The sequence below is a fragment of the Chanodichthys erythropterus genome, chromosome 9, assembly GCF_024489055.1.
Source record: "Chanodichthys erythropterus isolate Z2021 chromosome 9, ASM2448905v1, whole genome shotgun sequence".
Classification (NCBI taxonomy): Eukaryota; Metazoa; Chordata; class Actinopteri; order Cypriniformes; family Xenocyprididae; genus Chanodichthys; species Chanodichthys erythropterus.
The window spans coordinates 1,967,803-1,987,244 of NC_090229.1; the positions used below are offsets into that span (position 1 = coordinate 1,967,803).

At 40.3% G+C, this 19,442-nt stretch overlaps 1 protein-coding gene across 1 annotated transcript; it reads right to left on the reverse strand.

Moving 5' to 3' along the window:
* Positions 1 to 9,907: 9,907 nt before the first annotated feature.
* slc39a8 (solute carrier family 39 member 8) lies at positions 9,908 to 18,757 on the reverse strand. The gene is made up of 8 exons (XM_067394180.1): positions 18,330 to 18,757; positions 16,311 to 16,485; positions 15,477 to 15,646; positions 15,224 to 15,346; positions 14,964 to 15,143; positions 11,881 to 12,082; positions 11,620 to 11,804; positions 9,908 to 10,696 (listed from the first exon to the last, which is right to left on the reverse strand). Exons 1-8 carry the CDS (start codon positions 18,477 to 18,479, stop codon positions 10,547 to 10,549), a joined length of 1,335 nt encoding a protein of 444 aa, XP_067250281.1. The 5' UTR covers positions 18,480 to 18,757; the 3' UTR covers positions 9,908 to 10,546.
* Positions 18,758 to 19,442: the final 685 nt, after the last annotated feature.

Here is a 19,442-nt window from a genome sequence, read left to right on the forward strand (position 1 = left end):
CCTAAGCCGCAGACACATCCGTCACTGCGTGGGTCCACTACAACTCAGCATCGGTATCCTGCACACTGAACACATCCATTTGCTGGTTCTGGAGGAATCCACCGCTGACGTGGTTCTAGGGCGCCCGTGGCTGGAACAACACAACCCCAACATCTCCTGGCGCATGGGCGAAGTCCTGAAGTGGGGCGATCACTGCTTCCCAGACTGCTTCCCAGCGCTTCCTGTTCCAAAACCTCCACTCTCCAAGTCTCTTCTCGTGAATGCCACGTCCATCGAGAGCCCTGTTGAGAAGCGCTCCGTGGATGTTCCCCCTGACTACGCCCCCTTCAGCGACGTCTTCTGCCCGCAACGCGCCTCCAAGCTTCCTCCACACCGGCCATGGGACTGCGCCATCGATCTGCTGCCAGGTGAACCAGTGCCCAGGGGACGCATATACCCCCTGTCCATACCGGAGGAGAAGGCCATGGAGGAATACATCAAGGAGGCACTCGAACAAGGTTACATCCGCCCGTCTACTTCCCCTGCTGCTTCAAGCTTCTTCTTCGTGGCAAAGAAGGACGGAGGCTTGAGGCCATGCATCGATTACCGTGCACTCAACAAGATCACCATCAAGTTCCGATATCCACTTCCCCTCGTCCCAGCGGCCCTGGAACATCTCCGCGGTGCCACTGTGTTCACCAAGTTGGACCTCCGCAGCGCGTATAACCTCATCCGGATACGTGAGGGGGACGAGTGGAAGACCGCCTTCGTCACGCCCACTGGACACTACGAGTACCTCGTGATGCCGTATGGCCTGGTCAACGCCCCTCCGTATTCCAGGATTTCATCCACGAGGTGCTCCGGGAGTTTCTCCATAAGTCCGTTCTGGTTTATATAGATGACATCCTCATCTACTCCCGGAGCTTGGCCGAACATCGCCACCACGTTGCGGAGGTCCTCCAGCGCTTACGGCAGTTCCATCTCTTCCTCAAGGCTGAAAAATGCTCATTCCACCAACCCTCCGTCCAGTTCCTGGGGTACGTGATTGATCACAGTGGCATCCGGATGGACGAGGGGAAGGTCTCCGCCATACAGTCCTGGCCCACTCCTACCACCATCAAAGAACTCCAAAGATTCCTAGGTTTCTCCAATTTCTATCGCCGGTTCATCAAAAACTACAGCACAATCGTCAGTCCACTCACCAACCTCCTCCGTCACCAGCCCAAGTCTCTGTCCTGGTCTCCATTAGCCACCGACGCCTTTGAGACCCTGAAGAAGGCCTTCACCACCGCTCCCCTCCTCGTCCACCCTAACCCGGACCTCCCGTTCATAGTAGAGGTGGACGCATCTACCACCGGAGTGGGAGCGGTCCTTTCACAGCAGCAGGGGACACCAAGTAGACTCCATCCATGCGCCTTCTTCTCCCGCAAGCTCAACCCGGCGGAGGTCAACTACGACATCGGTGACCGCGAACTCCTGGCCGTCAAGCTTGCCCTTGAGGAGTGGAGGCATTGGTTGGAGGGAGCTACTCACCCATTTCAAGTCCTCACTGATCACAAGAACCTCGAATATCTGAAGGCCGCAAAGAGACTCAACCCTCGCCAAGCTCGCTGGGCTATGTTCTTCTCTAGATTCAACTTCTCCATCTCCTACCGTCCTGGTTCTAAGAATACGAAGGCTGATGCCTTATCTCGCCTCTATGCTCCTGAGGAAAAGCCCGAAAAACCTGATACTATTCTGCCGGAGTCCATCTTCGTGAGCCCCATCCAGTGGTCCGAAGAAACCATTCCCTCCGCCAATGCCTCCACACGCACTCCGCCGGGTTGCCCACCGGGCTTGCAGTACATCACACGGGCACGTCGCACTCCACTCCTGCACAACGTTCACTCTTCACTTGGCACTGGTCACCCGGGGGTCAAGGAGACCCTCTCGTTGCTCAAACAACGCTTCTGGTGGCCCAACATGGCCAACGACGTCAGGAGGTACGTGCAGGGCTGCAGGGAGTGTGCCATCTCCAAGAGCCCACGCCATCTTCCCACCGGCAAGCTCTTTCCTCTGCCCGTTCCTGAGAGACCCTGGTCACACCTGGGAGTGGACTTCGTCACCGATCTCCCCGAGTCTGACGGTCACACATGCATCCTGGTGGTGGTGGACCGCTTCTCAAAGTCCTGCCGTCTGATACCCCTGGAGGGTCTACCTACCGCCATGGCCACCGCAGAACTAATGTTTAATCATGTTTTTCGCTATTATGGATTACCTGAAGACATCGTCTCCGACAGAGGACCCCAGTTTGTCTCACACGTCTGGAAAGCCTTCTTCTCCCTCCTGGGTGTGACCGTCAGCCTATCGTCTGGATACCATCCTCAGTCGAACGGGCAGACGGAACGGAAGATCCAGGAGATCGGCCGCTTCCTGCGTACCTTCTGTCACGGCCACCAGAACTCCTGGAACCAGTACCTGGGTTGGGCCGAGTACGCACAAAACTCTCTCCGCCAAGCCTCAACGGGACTAACACCCTTCCAGTGCGTACTCGGCTACCAACCCCCGATGTTCCCCTGGGACGGGGAACCCTCCAACGTTCCGGCAGTCGACTACTGGTTCCGGGAGAGCGAGAGGGTGTGGGACTCAGCTCACCACCAGCTGCAGAGGGCCCTGCGCAGACGCAAGATGGCAGCCGACCTTCGACGCTCCGAGGCTCCTGTCTACCAGCCGGGGCAGAAGGTCTGGCTGTCCACCCGGGACATCAGGATGCGTCTGCCCTGCAAAAAGCTGAGTCCCCGCTTCATTGGCCCGTTCACCATCCTTCGGCAGATCAACCCCGTCACCTATCGTCTCCAACTCCCGGCACAGTATAGTAGAATCCATCCTACATTTCACGTGTCTCTACTCAAACCTCACCACCCTTCTGTTGTTCCCTCCACAGAGCCTGACGTGGCAGCCGCCGAGCCCCCCTTCCACTTCTCCTAGAGGACGGCACAGCCTACGTGGTCCACGAGATCTTGGATTCCCGGCGCCGTGGTGGTAAACTCGAGTACCTCGTGGACTGGGAGGACTATGGTCCCGAAGAACGCTCATGGGTTCCCAGGAATGATATCCTTGATCCTCTTCTGTTACAGAACTTCCATACCAACCATCCAGACAGACCTGCCCCGCGACCCAGGGGAAGACCACCACGACGTCGGGGTCCGCGGCCCTCAGGAGCGGGCCGTGGGAGGGGGGGTACTGTCACAGACACGCCAGGCTCCACCTCACCACAGTACCCACGCACTCAATCACCAGCTTATTAATCACCGCCACCTGCACCTCATTCACTCTGCAATCACCAGCACTACAAAGCCACCACTCTCACACACACTCACTGTCCGGTCTCGTTTGCACTACGCCATGTATATGCTTACCTTAAGGACTCCCCTTCAACATACTTACCTGCTCCAGCGATCTCCTTCATCTCCTTCGTCTCCTGGTCCCTTCGTGTGCTTACCCTTCTGTGTGTGTGAGTGTCTCCAACGTCTCCCTCCATCTCAGCTCAACTCCTGGATCCACAAACCACACAAGGACAGTATTACTTTATATTCATCTCTCAAGAACCTGATAACAGCCATTATCACTCTGTGTTCCACATATTGTTCCAATAAACTCACCTGGATTGCTTTTATCTCTGCCTCCGTGTCTATATCATAACAATGACATTATTTTAGCTTTTAGCGATGATTCAAATGACAAACTTAAGCGTACATGGGAAAGGGAACTGGGAATACAAATTCAGGAGGAGTCCTGGGAACAGGCCATAGAGAGGATACGTTCTACCACGACTTGTGCTCGTCTTGGACTTATTCAGTTTAAGGTCTTACATAGGGTACATTTTTCTAAACTTAGACTATCTGAAATATATCCGGACGTGGAAGACAAATGCGATAAATGTCATGGCTCACCTTGTCATCTTAGCCACATGTTTTTTTTTTTGTCCTGATTTGAAAGATTTCTGGCTGGGTTATTTTAATATTATGTCCTCTGTTCTCGAGGTAAATCTCCAACCTTGTCCTCTGATTGCTATATTTGGAATTCCTGACCCCTCACTTGCACTCAACCCTACACAAAAGGACATCATAGCTTTTACATCTTTACTAGCAAGGCGCTCTTTATTGTTACACTGGAAGTCAGCTAAATATCCTTCTGTCTCCCGATGGCTCAGAGACGTCATGTATTTTTTAAAACTTGAAAAAATTAAATACACGTTGAGAGGATGTACAGACAAATTTTTACATGTTGATACATGTTGATTTTATACATGTTGATACATTACTTGCCTTTTACTTTTAGAGATTAAAAACTAGTCTGTTCATTTTGCTGTTGATCTATGAAGCAAACTGGTTGGTAAAGAAAAGGGGGGCAAAACGCCCCCTTTGTACAAAAATATTTTCAGTCAAAATACGAATTAATTATGAAGGCTGAGCAATTTTAATATTTGGTGAATAACTCCTGCCATACTCACTCAAAACCAGAATGGCAATTCTAGTCACATTTATGTTTTGTTTCACTGCAATGTCACATTTTCCTTAAGGGGGGCGTTTTCCCCCACTCTACCCTATAATTCCTTTGAAGTGATGGTGCTTTATGTAACATTATGTAAGTTGACATTTGTGCTGGCTACTGTATACAGGCCACCAGGGCACCATACTGACTTTATCAAAGAATTTGCTGATTTTCTGTCAGAGTTAGTACTGGCTGCGGATAAAGTCCTTGTTGTTGGTGATTTTAATATCCATGCAGATAATAATAAAGACGCATTTGGATTGGCATTTGCAGATATTTTAAACTCTATTGGAGTTAGACAACACGTGTCAGGACCCACTCATTGTCGTAATCATACCCTAGATCTAATACTGTCGCATGGAATTGATATTGATGCTGTTGAAATTCTAGAGCAGAGCGATGATATATCAGATCATTATCTAGTCTTGTGTATAATACAATTAGCCAAGGCTACAAAACAACCACCCAGCCATAAATATTGTAGAACCATCACGTCTACCACTAAAGATTGCTTTATAAATAATCTCCCCGAGCAGTTTCATCACCTTAGTATACCTGACAACTTAGAAGAACTCGATGCTGCAACAGAAACTATTGGCTCTCTCTTTTCCAGCACATTAGATGCAGTCGCTTCTTTATGTCTAAAGAAGATTAAGGAAACTAATCCAACGCCGTGGTATGATGAGCACACTCGGGCTCTAAAACGAGCTGTTAGAAAAGCTGAACGTAGTTGGAAGAAAACAAAACTAGAAGTTTTTCGCCTTTCGTGGAAAGAAAAAATTATTGAGTACAGAACGGCTATAAGAAATGCTAGATTTACTTATTTTTCAAATCTCTTAATAGAAAACAAACCTAATCCTAGGTATTTATTTGACACAGTGGCTAAATTAACTAGAAACAGAGATTCAACTGCTGACGTTTCCATAGAGCACAGCAGTAATGACTTTATGAACTTCTTTACTTGCAAGATTGATAATATTAGAGAGAAAATTAAAAACATGCAACCGTCTACAGTTTCGCTTCAGACAGTGCACTGTAGTGTCCCTGAGGTAAAACTAGAATCATTCGCCGCTATAGGAGAGGAAGAATTATCTAAACTTATCAAATCATCAAAATCAACGACATGTATGTTAGACCCAATGCCGACTAAACTACTGAAAGAAATGCTTCCAGAGGTCGTAGGTCCACTTCTTGATATAATTAATTCATCCTTAACACTAGGATAAGTGCCAAAAACTTTTAAGCAGGCTATTATTAAACCTCTTATTAAATAACCTCAACTAGATCCGAGAGATTTAGTAAATTACAGGCCAATATCGAATCTACCTTTTCTGTCAAAGATACTAGAAAAGGCAGTTTCAACACAACTGTGCTCCTTTTTAGAAAGAAATGGAATCTGTGAGGATTTCCAGTCAGGATTTAGACCATACCATAGTACTGAGACTGCTCTCGTTAGAGTTACAAACGATATACTCCTATCATCCGATCGTGGCTGTATTTCTCTATTAGTGTTATTAGATCTCAGTGCTGCTTTTGACACTATCGATCACAACATTCTTCCAAAAAGACTTGAAAACTATATTGGCATTAGTGGAATTGCTTTGGCATGGTTCAAATCTTACTTATCTGACCGTTATCAGTCTGTAGTAGTTAATGAAGAGATGTCGTATCGATCACAGGTTCAATATGGAGTACCACAAGGCTCAGTATTAGGACCGTTGCTTTTCACTCTGTACATGCTGCCCTTAGGAGAGATAATTAGGAAGCATGGTGTTAGTTTTCACTGCTACGCTGACGATACTCAGCTCTATATTTCCTCGCGCCCTGACGAAACCTACAAATTCACAAAACTAACAGAATGCATAGCTGACATTAAAAACTGGATGACAAGAAATTTCTTATTATTAAATTCAGAAAAAACTGATATCCTAATCTTTGGACCAAAAACTTCCTCACGAAAAAACCTTGAATACTCTCTAACACTTGACGGGTGCTCCATTAAAACTTCGCCCTCAGTTAGGAACCTGGGTGTGCTCTTTGATACCAATCTTTCATTTGAAAGTCATGTTTCTAGTATCTGTAAAACCGCCTTCTTCCATCTAAAAAATATATCTAAATTACGACATATGCTCTCAATGACAAATGCGGAACAGTTGGTTCATGCATTCATGACCTCAAGACTAGATTACTGTAACGCTCTACTGGGTGGTTGTTCTGCTCGGCTTTTAAACAGACTACAGTTGGTCCAAAATGCGGCAGCTAGAGTTCTTACTAGAACCAGAAAGTATGACCATATTAGCCCAGTTCTGTCAGCATTACATTGGCTCCCTATTAAACATCGTATAGATTTTAAAATCTTGCTACTTACTTATAAAGCTCTAAATGGTTTAGCTCCCCAGTACCTAAGTGAGCTCTTAATGCATTATAGTCCTTCACGTTTATTGCGATCTCAGAATTCAGGCCAGTTGATAATACCCAGAATATCAAAATCAACTGAAGGCGGCAGATCCTTTTCCTATTTAGCACCTAAACTCTGGAACAATCTTCCTAGCATTGTTCGGGAAGCAGACACACTCTGTCAGTTTAAATCTAGACTAAAAACACATCTCTTTGCTCTTGCATACACATAACACATTATCAATACATTAACATTTTTCAAATCCGTTAAAGGATTGTTACGCTGCAATAATTAGGTCGGCCGGAACCGAGAACATTTCCTATAACACTAGATATACCTGTACATCAGAATAAGAATGGCATCTACGCTAATATCTGTCTCTCTGCTTATCCTGAGGTCTGCCGGGTGCTGGATCCAGGCCGTATCCAGATCAGATGGAGAACCTGCGTCTGGACCTGACTACAACGTAGCCCAGGAGACAATGGGCCTAAAGATCCAGTTCTGGCTGCATCTATAATTCCGATTTTTAATCCCCGTATCCGCTTACATATTTATATATAATCTATTTTTAATCTCTATAATAAAAATGTATAATTCAGATTTTGATCTCCATATCCATTTACATATATATCTTCCAAGGGTTTTTTTCCCCTCTTAGGACTTTTTTCCCAGTGCTAGCATGCTGGGTTTTTCTCCTAGGGGTTTTTTCCCCCCCTGGGAGTCAGCCGACATTGGCTTAATGTAGCACCATCTTGTATATGTTACATATTACCACGCTTGTTTGTACAGCTTTTTTTTAACCATTTCCTTTTTTTCTGTGCTTCTAATATGTAAAGCTGCTTTGAAACAATTACCAATTGTAAAAGCGCTATATAAATAAATTTGACTTGACTTGACTATACAGTATGTACATATATACACTACTGTCCAAAAGTTTGGGATCTGTAAGTTTTTTTCAATGTATTTAAAAGAAGTTTCACCTGCTCACAAAGGTTGCATTTATTTAATTAAAAATACAGTAAAAACAGTAATATTGTAAAATATTATTACAATTTAAAATGTTTTTTTATATTTGAATATATTTTACAAAGTAATTTATATTCAGTGATCAAAGCTGAATTTTCAGCATCATTACTCCAGTCTTCAGTGTCACATCCTTTAGAAATCATTCTGATATAATGATTTGATGCTCAAGAAACAATTATTGTGTACAATTTTTTTTTTTCAGGATTCTTTGATGAATAGAAAGTTGAAAAGAACAGCGTTTATTTGAAATATATTCCTTTGTAACATGGTCACAACAAGTGTCACAATCAGGGATTGACATTAACACCCGCCAACCCGCCAAATGCGGGTAGATTACAGCTGTGGCGGGTAAAACAGCCACTCCCACTAGCCACTTTGACGGGTTGAATGTAATTTCAGTTTACAGCCAAATGATCGTCTAAGATCGTCGTAGCACAAAATTAAAATCCAATCACACAATTCGTCATTTACGTGCAGTTAGTGAAGGAGCGATAGGCGGAATTACGCAGAATGACAAACAACAGAAGCGCTCTCTCGCGTGCACTCTCTCTCTGTCGAATAGTCTAATACACGTGCACGCAGATCTCTAAATGTCCATCGTGTGGAGTATCTCGCGTGAATACAGTCGGTTATGGCTTAAGTGGACGTAAACAGGTGGGTAATAACTGAATATGCGTCAGTTACGTCCATGCATTCAGCAGTCCAATTAAATAGGTCATTCATGTTAATCAAACAACAAAACATGTTAAATAAATGTAGGCTATATGTTAATCCTACTATATCTGAAAAAAGATTATTTTTAATTTACTATTGTTTTTGTAATTTGCTTCTTTCATAATAACTTATCTCATATTTGCCCATGCTCATATATTGTCGACCTCTTGCCCACCCGTAATACCAGCTGATATACAATGTAGTCTTGATTTGGGTGGTCGATGTGCATTTAAAAGTTTGAAAGGGTTTTAAATCTTCTAAATCAAGTAAAATTACTCAAAATAAAGTAATTTAAGCATAACAAAGTCAACTTTAATCATATAAAATGTAATTTACCAACATCAAAATTGTGGCTAACCCTAACTTTGGAAAACCACTAGCCACAGTGGCTGATGAGCAAGTTAATGTTAAGCCCTGGTCACAATATATACAGTATATTGTGTGTGTGTGTATATATATATAAAAATCAATCAATCAAATATATATCAAATATATACATATCAAATATATACACTACCAGTCAAAAGTTTGGAAACATTACTATTTTTAATGTTTTTGAATAAATTCTCTTATGCTCATTAAGGCTGCATTTATTTCACAATAAATACAGAAAAAAAACAATAATATAGTGAAATATTATTTTAATGTAAATCAGCTGTTTTCTATGTGAATATATAGTAAAGTGTAATTTATTCCAGTGATCAAAGCTGAATTTTCAGCATCATTACTCCAGTCTTCAGAGTCACATGATCCTTCAGAAATCATTCTGATATGATGATCTGCTGCTCAAGAAACATTTATGAATATTATCAATGTTGAAAACAGTTATGTACAATTTTTTTTTTCAAAATTCTTCAATGAATAGAAAGTTCAAAAGAACAGCATTTATTTAAAATATAATATTTTCTAACATTATAATTGTCTTTACTATAACTTCTGATCAGTTTAACTCATCCTTGATGAATAAAAGTATTGATTAATTTTATTTCTATCCCCCAAAAATAAAATTAAAATTCTTACTGACCCCAAACTTTTGAACGGTTTAATGTTACAAAAGATTTAGATTTCAGACAAATGCTGTTCTTTTGAACTTTCTATTCATCATAGCATCATGAAATAAAAATGTAAATAACCGTTTTCAACATTGATAATAATCATAAATGTTTCTTGAGCATCAAATCATATCAGAATGATTTCTGAAGGATCATGTGACACTGAAGACTGGAGTAATGATGCTGAAAATTCAGCTTTGATCACTGGATATAAATTACACTTTACTGTATATTCACATAGAAAAAATATTTCACATTACTGTTTTTGTTTGTATTTTTAATCAAATAAATGAAGGCTTGGTGAGCAGAAGATACTTCTTTTAAAACATTAAAAAAATCTTACTGACCCCAAACTTTTGAACAATACTGAATTAGCTGAAAAATAAAGAATATGTACTTTATTAACAGTGAACCCTTTTGACCCAATATTATAACCCCTGTTCTCACACATAGATGGAAACAAGGTTTGAATACACAGATTTTCCCTCTAATGAAACGAGCTGTAGAAAGATCTCAATGATCTTCACCTTCATATCCTTCAGTTAAAGACTGTGTGCTTCGGACTACAAAGCCGCTCAGATCGTCTGTCCTCGGAGGAATTCCTCCACACACAGCAGGGGATTGTAGCCAGCTCACATCAGACAATCAACAAAAAATCTTTAAACAACATCACAAAAATCATGTCTTCCAGGACTATATGATTGTGTCACATTTTTGCCATCACACTATACGAGTCTAATATACAAACAGAAACACCAACAGTGTCCATCTCAAGGTTTTGGTTTCTGGCACTGAAAACAATTGTTCTTTGTTTTCCACGTTGTTTTCGTGCGATTCTTTCTTTCTACCCCAGATTGATATCTCCAGCAAACAGGGTAATGAGCAGAATTATAGTGAATCCGGTGAGCAGCCCAGCATTTTGGATCAGGAAGAACACGACCCTTCCTCGATAGCCTCTGGTGTGTGCTGCCATGATGCTGTTCATCTCTGGGAACTGGAGAAACAGCGCTGTGTTTAGATATTTAAAGACACTTTCTGGAATACTTGATTCTGATCAGTCGCGGCATTTTTGGGTAATTTTGACTGAAAGCAGCTCTTGTATCACACCACAGACTTACTTTTAGCACTATCTTGCATTTCAGTTGTTTGTAGTGAAAATGATCTTAGAGGACTTTAATATTAATATCACTATAATATGGTTGCAGTGTTGCAGGCTAGTACTAAAATGTACATTCATCGTCATTATAACAGTTCTAACAACATATTTCATAATGTGATTTTGTAGGAATTGTAATCAGGCACTAAGAGTTCTTTGATCCAATGGGATCGTTTGGGGTCCTAGCGAAGACCCGATTTGTCACGACTCCAGGTGTGCGTCTCAGAGTGCACACTATCCATCCTAAATAGTATGTGACATTAGTAATATTCAGTACTGTTTAGGGCGGATAGGGTGGACATCTGAAATCTCATACTTCCCTACTATATAGAAGGTGAAACACAGAATGTGAAAATAAGTATGTCCGAATTCACAGATACCCAGATCAAGAACCCTACTACATCTGAAGAGTGAATAAGATTTACTATCCCATGAGGCCACGGGAGAGGATCTGTTAAAGGCAGAGAAGCGATGGTTGGTCACATGATCATGACAACATGACGAATGTAGTACGTCCGGATTACATTCATACTATATAGAACATACTTTTAGCAGTTGTGAAATAATAATTACTAATTCAAATTAAGTACCTACTGAGAGGAGAGTATGAGATTTCAGATGTGGGTTAGATTATCACATGATTTCAACTCAAATCAATATTTCATGGCCATTTTTTATGCTGAGTTGTAATAAGTGGGAGGCAGTCATGATTACTGTAATAAGTTTGAACATTTTCCACAGTTAAAAGAAAGACGTCTCACCATATCTGCGAGGGAGATGTAGAGGAACATTCCTCCAGCAATGGCAAAGATGGCATTAGGAGCAAAACTGCTGCCCAGCAGGATCCCCAGCGCCAGACCCAGATAACAGCACATCGCCGACAGCAGGTTAAAACACGCAGCCTGACCGACACTCATGCCCGAGTTCAACAGAATCACGAAATCACCTGCAGAGAGAAAATCCGACTTAAAGATCCCACTGAAGTGATGTTTTGATGATGGGTGTCTCTGCCTGTGTTTTACCCAGCTCATGAGGGAACTCTTCACAGAAGATAGCGATGGAGGTGCTGAAGCCCGTGAGTAGAGAGACTGTGAAGGACGCTCCGATGGCCAGACCGTCTATGAAGTTATGTACGGCATCGCTGACGGTGATCATCCACGCCGTAGTCTTTATATTCGACATTCCAGCCCCTTTAAGCCAGCGACAAGCTAAAACACAAGCATTCTGCACAAACGTAACACAATAGACTCTGTTAGAGGCACGCGTTCACACAAAATTCGTTCTTGGGGGCCGTTCACACAGAATGCATTTTGCGACTTTTTATCTCACAATTCTGACTTTTTCCCACACAATTGAGTTTACATCTATAAACTAAACACTATATCACACACCCAGTGCAATGTGACTCCAGGCGCGACGCAAGTGTTTTTTTGCTAGTTTTAGCCTGACGCAGTTATCATTCTCACACTGTTTAAATAGCAAATGCACTCGCGCTCCTCTGTTCACCCACGGTCTGAAACGAGGTGTGTTCAGGTGCGTTGTTGGCGTGTGGCTATTTTGAGGAACTGAAAACGACTGAAACCTGCTCTAAAGTCAATGGTGCAGTATTTTGTTTTGTTATTTAAAGGGCGTGTTAGTAATATGAGCCTATATGCAGGTTCAAACACGTTTGTTACACACACATGCCAAATATTAAAAGGTGCCAAAGAACATGTTTTCAAAAGATGTAATACAAGTCTTAAGTTTCCCCTGAATGTGTCTGAAGTTTCAGCTCAAAATACCCCATAGATTTTTTTTTTTATTCATTTTTTTAACTGCCTATCATTATAAATGCGCCAATTCAGGGTACGCGGCCCCTTTAAATCTCGTGCTCCACGCCCCAAGAGATCGCGCTTGCCTTAAACACCATAAACAAAGTTCAGACAGCTTATATAACCCTCAAACTGGATCTTTACAAAGTGTTCGTCATGCAGCATGTCTAATCGTGTAAGTACAGTATTTATTTGGATGTTTCCATTTCATTCTGAATAAGTTTGATAGCGCTCCATGGCTAAAGCTAACATTACACACTGTTGGAGAGATTTATAAAGAATGAAGTTTTGTTTATGAATTATACAGACTGCAAGTGTTAAATAATGAAAATAACGACAGTGTTGTCACCGTGAACACAGTAAGAAACGATGGTAACTTTAACCACATTTAACAGTACATTAGCAACATGCTAACGAAACATTTAGAAAGACAATTTACAAATATCACTAAAAATATCATTATATCATGGATCATGTCAGTTATTATTGCTCCATCTGCCATTTTTCGCTGTTGTTCTTGCTTGCTTACCTAGTCTGATGATTCAGCTGTGCACAGATCCAGACGTTAATACTGGCTGCCCTTGTGTAATGCCTTGAACATGGGCTGGCATATGCAAATATTGGGGTCATACATATTAATGATCCCGACTGTTACGTAACAGTCAGTGTTATGTTGAGATTCGTCTGTTCTTCAGAGGTCTTTTAAACAAATGAGATTTATATTTATATAAGAAGGAGGAAACAATGCTGTTTGAGACTCACTGTATGTCATTTCCATGAACTGAACTCTCATTATTCAACTTAATTAATTACTAACCCTAACTTGTAAAAAGCGCTATATAAATAAAGGTGACTTGACTTGACACACGCTGACTCGACAGGTTGAGGGTGTCTATATTCCGCCATGGCGTAAACACAACTGGCTTTTAAAGGGAATGGGAGAAGAGATTTGTTTTACACCCAAAACACACCCATTACTCATTAAGGGAATAGGCACACCCTTTTAGACTATGCACCAGGCGACCATTTTTTCCTTCGTTAAACTAGCAAAAGTGTATTTGGACACACCTGCGTGAGCTTCAGACCATGTGCTCAGATCGTTAATAGACTCACAATTCTGACATTTTCTCGCGACTGCAAGTTTATATTCAATTTAATTCAATGCAATTCTGACTCCTCAGAGTTATGAGTTTACATCTACAAAGATATAGAAATACAATTCTGACTTTTTTTCTAGCAATTGCAAATTTATATCACAATTTTTAGAAAAACAATGAAAAAGCAGCTTTGCGTTTAGACAAACTCTGTGAGATATCTATGTAAACACGAGCTATACGTGTGTGTTTGCCATTGCTCTTTATTCATTCCTCTGTCCTAAATCTCACATTTTTAAACGCAAAAACTCGTTCTGTGTGAAAAGTCCCTTGTGTTGAGCAACATGGGTCTCAAGATATGAATTTAACAGGTAAACTTTTAGAAAATTCATTAGCGAGATGCAGAAAAAGCAACAAGATGCGTCACAATGGTCATTTATGTTGGTCTAGAATGGAAACGTTTCCACTTCACAGTAAAAAAAGTGAGAAATAAAGAATGAAGTTGCAATTATGAGAAAAAAATTGTGGAAGGCAAAAATGTGTTCTGTGTGAACAGGCCAATAAACTTATAGTTTAAATGTCATTAGATAGTGGATGAAAATTTCTGAGTGAACTGAAGACGACAAAGTAAACAGTGGTTGGTGCACGCCAGATCGATAATGTGTTTCTGTAAATCAATAATCTTTATAATCTAATATTTATTGTACTGTACTTTCACTACATCAGGAAATCATGCACATTATCTGGAGAATCTGGTAAACATCTCTGGGTACTAACAGTGAAGCAATAAAGATTTATTTTTGTTGAATCCTCATGTTGTGATCCGGTCATTCTAACCTGGAGAGGATTTTCTTTTTCCTGAAAATGCTAGTTAATGTTAATGTTATCACATTGGACTAAAATTTACAGACTTTGCTCACACAGGGTATAATGACTTCCTGAAAAAATGTGATCATTTGATAATTTTTGTTTTCATAAACAATATGACCGGCCTGCAAAGAAATACAAAACATGTACCCAACCCTAACTGAAGGAAAATAAGCTGACATTTGGTGATGATAAAGCAAAATTAGAGATTTACAAGCAATTAGAAAGGCTGGCCATTTTGGCCAAGAACACCCAGTTAACTAAATGATTTTCAGCTCAACACAAGTTAATTATGTATGCTGTAATTATCAACATGTGAATTTTGTGTGTTACCTGTTCAGCAGGTGGACTCTCACATGGGTTGTTGGACTTTTCATTGACAGGGTTCGTCTCATGATTAGTGTTGTTTGTAATGATGTCGCCGCTGATGTTGCTTATGATGATGTCATTGCTGAAGGTGGAGATGGTGACATCATCAGATGACTGCAGGGGAGGGAAATGACTGTGTCCGAGCTGTCGGGGAGGTCAACCACTGTGTTAGGCCAGAAACCAGCTCAATCTCTTCCAATGTCCAAACACGTCTAAGCTCTTACCTCTGGATCTGCTTTCAGGACCATCTTTAACACTCGTTCAGTGAAGAACAAAATGTAAAACCCGCCAAAGATCCCAACTACGTCTAGCACATAGTCATCATCTTTGGGATCTAAGCCAAGGGCCTGTTCAGATGGCAAGAAGTGAGTTAGGACTCCATGCATGAAGAAGATTTTGAGTGATTGTTTTATGAAATTGTTTTCATAAGCCATATATCATATATCATCTCATGATCTCACTGTAACTCATTCGTACCTCCGGGATTAGTTGCAGTACAGCGTTTGAAAACAGTGTCCCAATGGCCAGTCCAATGAAGTACGTCAAGACTTTGGGAAAATATGATTTTTTCGTCAAAGGCACCAGAAATAAACCAACCAGAGCCGCCAAATTTATCACGGTCACAGCCAGGAACCCATAACCCCAAACTACAGAAAGCGAGTTGAGGAATGAATTCACACACATACTGAGGCATATTATTAGTTATATTATAAGTATTTTCATCAAGAAGCGAGACAAAATTGTAGGCTTAGTTAATGACATAACTAGTTCTGCTTTACTGCATCCCAATCTAGAAATCAAATAAGGGAAAAGTGTAAGGTTTAAGTCAAGTAAAACACTATCTCTTGTACAGTCTGTTAGTGAGGACTTCATTACCATATGAAAGGGAATCAGACAAAGGCTTTTTTCCTGAATGTGAAACGAGAAACAGATGCTTTAAAGTTCAGATCCTTTGACAAAATAAGCTCCGATTCACTCAATGTGACGACGGCTCATGGAAATTCCACTTATTCCACAAGTGTTTGCTCTCTAAAAGAATCTGTGATAAGAATATTACCTTTTATCCATCATGATTCACAGGCAAAAAGGGCAAAACCATGATTACACAAAAGTGTGTAATTCTTGATAGGAATGACAAGAAACCGTACTGTACCATAAATAGACTTTACACCCAAAATAAACACTATCTGTAACTCCCAACTGATAAGATCAGTGAATTTACGTGTGTTGCATGTTTCCTCATTGCTCAAATCTCATCTCCAGGCTCCATACGGTCATTAAACTGAAGGGCTTTGTGGTAATCAGACTCACCTTTGTGATCCGGTAAGGACGCGGATTCATTAAGGTTTGAGGGGAAGGTGTAAGGGCAGGCAGGGAGAAGGACCTGATTGAGAATAGCTGGACACATCATCTCCAGATCACCGAGACTGACCGCAGAAGCATTACCCAACCCAAAGACGGACAGCAGCTCTGTCAATGATGGACACTGTACGTGTAAAACAACATAAGATAAACCGGTCTTGTTTTAAGTAGCTCCTATACACCAGATAAACAAATATAAAGTGTGATATGCAGAATTTAGAGACAATTCCTGATCTGAAAAATCAGCTGAAACCATCATGGAGTTTCAGTTCAGTTTATTCAGGATTTTCAACCGTCATAGACCATCTACTTTCATTAAGAAAATTATTATAATTATTATAAAGAACTAACATTAAATAATGCTGAACAGATAATTATTTAGCCCAAAGATAATCATCATACCTATAGATCTCTTCACAGGGACAAGGTGGATTTTCTTTTAAATTCTAACATATTTAGAATTATATATAAGTTTATCAAGTGCAGGATGATGATGCATCAGCGAATGTGTTATTACAGGATGTACAAACATTTGCCAATTTTTTTGTTATAGCACAAAATATCAAATATTAAAAGAGGGTAATGGGGTAAGTTGGCCCCCTACCTGGATAAACTCTCACAGAATTAATAAATGACTTTTGTCATAAAATATATATAAATATTAATAAGAATTAAGTGTCAATGTAAAATACTAAAACTATAATGTATTTAAAAAAATATATTTCGACAATTTAGTTGATAATAATTGAAGAGCTGAGAACGATAGACAAAGCAGAAACCCAGTAAAAGAGATTCATCTGAGGGTAAAATGATTCTATGATTATTTAATTGCCCATATTTTAATGGAAGATGTGTCATAATAGCAACACTATGAGTGCAAATGTAACGATTTCACTTGTGAAAGCAAAGATGTTCGAAATATAATTCATCGAAATACTGAATAAGAACCCCATTAATTGCAATTAATATTACATTTAAAAATAACAACAATTAACAACATGCCACGGGGTCTTCTGTGCCAACTCTGGGTGGCCCATCTTACCCCAAGGTAAGGGTCTAATTTTATCTTTTAACTTCAAAATAAGATGTATAACTTTTACTTCACAAATCCAAAGAGGCACGAAATACTCGACATTAGAGATGCACCGATACGAAATTTCTCCACCGATACGATTATTCAGAGTGACGTCTGCTGATTCTTTTAAATTAATGATCATTTCATGATCATTAATAATTATTCATTTTATTTTATTATATTTGTAAAGAAATGCAAATAAAAACTTTATTCTCTTCATTTCATTAACTTGATCAGAGTAATTGGTATCAGTTATAAACAAACACATTACTCTAACTACACAAACTAAATTCTGAAGATTAAATCAATTCTAAATTAATTCTTAACTTTCGGAATGTTATTAATTCATATAATTACTACTCAAATTGAACATTAAAAACTAGTTTCTTAGCATTTTCTTTACACAGAGCACAAATTCAGTACATTTTCTTGCCCTCTTTTGATTGACAGGAGATATCGGCCCTGACTATCGGCTGTTTTCAGGCCGATATATCGGTGCATTTCTACTCAACATGCAACTCAAAGAATACAAGAGGCCTTGAACTCTTCTTAAACTCAAAATACATTTCTAAGCTTTATCGTTCCAATAATAAATAGTAAAGAATTTGGCTGAGGTTCTTCAATCCGACCTGTTTATATTGCTGTCTGTGTGTAAAGCACTAAAGCACAACTCTAGACCAAAGTTTCAAATAAATATGTGACACACATATATATATATGACGGTATTGATGCATATTGAGTGTTTTGCGAGGAAAAACCTGAGAAATAGAAGCAGTTGCGCTCAAACAAACACGTTAAACTAAAATACTCCTTTTCACTGCTTGTTGTAGTAAAAAAAGTGACAAGTTGCACCTGTCTTCTGTTATAATGGGGAAGAGTGGGATGAAGGTTACCTCAGTGTTCTTCAGAGGATTGCGGTCATCATCGACGGACGCCGCGCGGCGGATGGTCATCAGCTGCAGAAAGTTCTCCAGGTTTCCCGTGGACAGAGAGCTGTTTTCACCGTAGAAGCGCAACACATTTTGAAGAAAACCTTCCTCCATATTACTATCCTTTGATATGAATAACTTTACCGAGAACAAAGTTTAACGCAGTCGACGGTCAAGACGGAGGGAAGCAGACGCGCGCATAAGCCGCAGGTCAATAAACGAGACCAATTCTTTCATTTCCTTTTCAGAAATGATGTGCAATCTCTCGGACGTGGGAGGAGGAACACATATTTCTCGGCTTTCTAATCAGTGATAGTGGAATACACCTCTGTCACCAGTCTCTGCCCTCACTGCCGGTCAATGGCGGCTTTGTTCAGCTCTGACTCCAGTGACTTTCGAGCTGGAAGGAAGTTTCAATCATTGAAAAGGACAGAATCCCAATATTTGCACATTTCTCAATGAGGCCGAGCCAACTTTTACCAGTATTACTGACTCACCATGACTTTGTTCTACAAAAATAGTCACATTTTAAGTAAAAATAAAAATATGTACACACATATATTGAAACACAATTAAGTATTCATATGCACTTTGTTTGAAAAAAATATGATCTCTTATAAGGTTCCATTAGTTCATCCATTGACTCAGATTAACAATGAGCAACACATTTGTTATTTATTCATCTTTGTTTAAATTAGTTAATAAAAACTTTTATTTTTTCATGTTGGCTCAAGTCCATGAAATAATATTTACAGATACAGCTTTTGATTTTAACGTATTAAATGTTGAGATTAAAATAAACTACGATTAATAAATGCTTTAGAAGTATTTTTCGTTGTTAGTTATTGTTAACTAATGCATGTAACTAATGTTAACAAATAGAACCATATTGTAAATTGTTACCAAAAATGTTTTTGCAGTAATTAACAGGGCCATCCTGAGCAGAAGACAATCTTTTATGAATTTCATTATGGAAGATTTTAAAGCAGCTGTCGGTCAGACAACTACAAACATCATAAACAGTAGAAGTCTCAGACGTGACGTGGAGATTTGCAGTGGTGGGTCTCCATGCTCCAA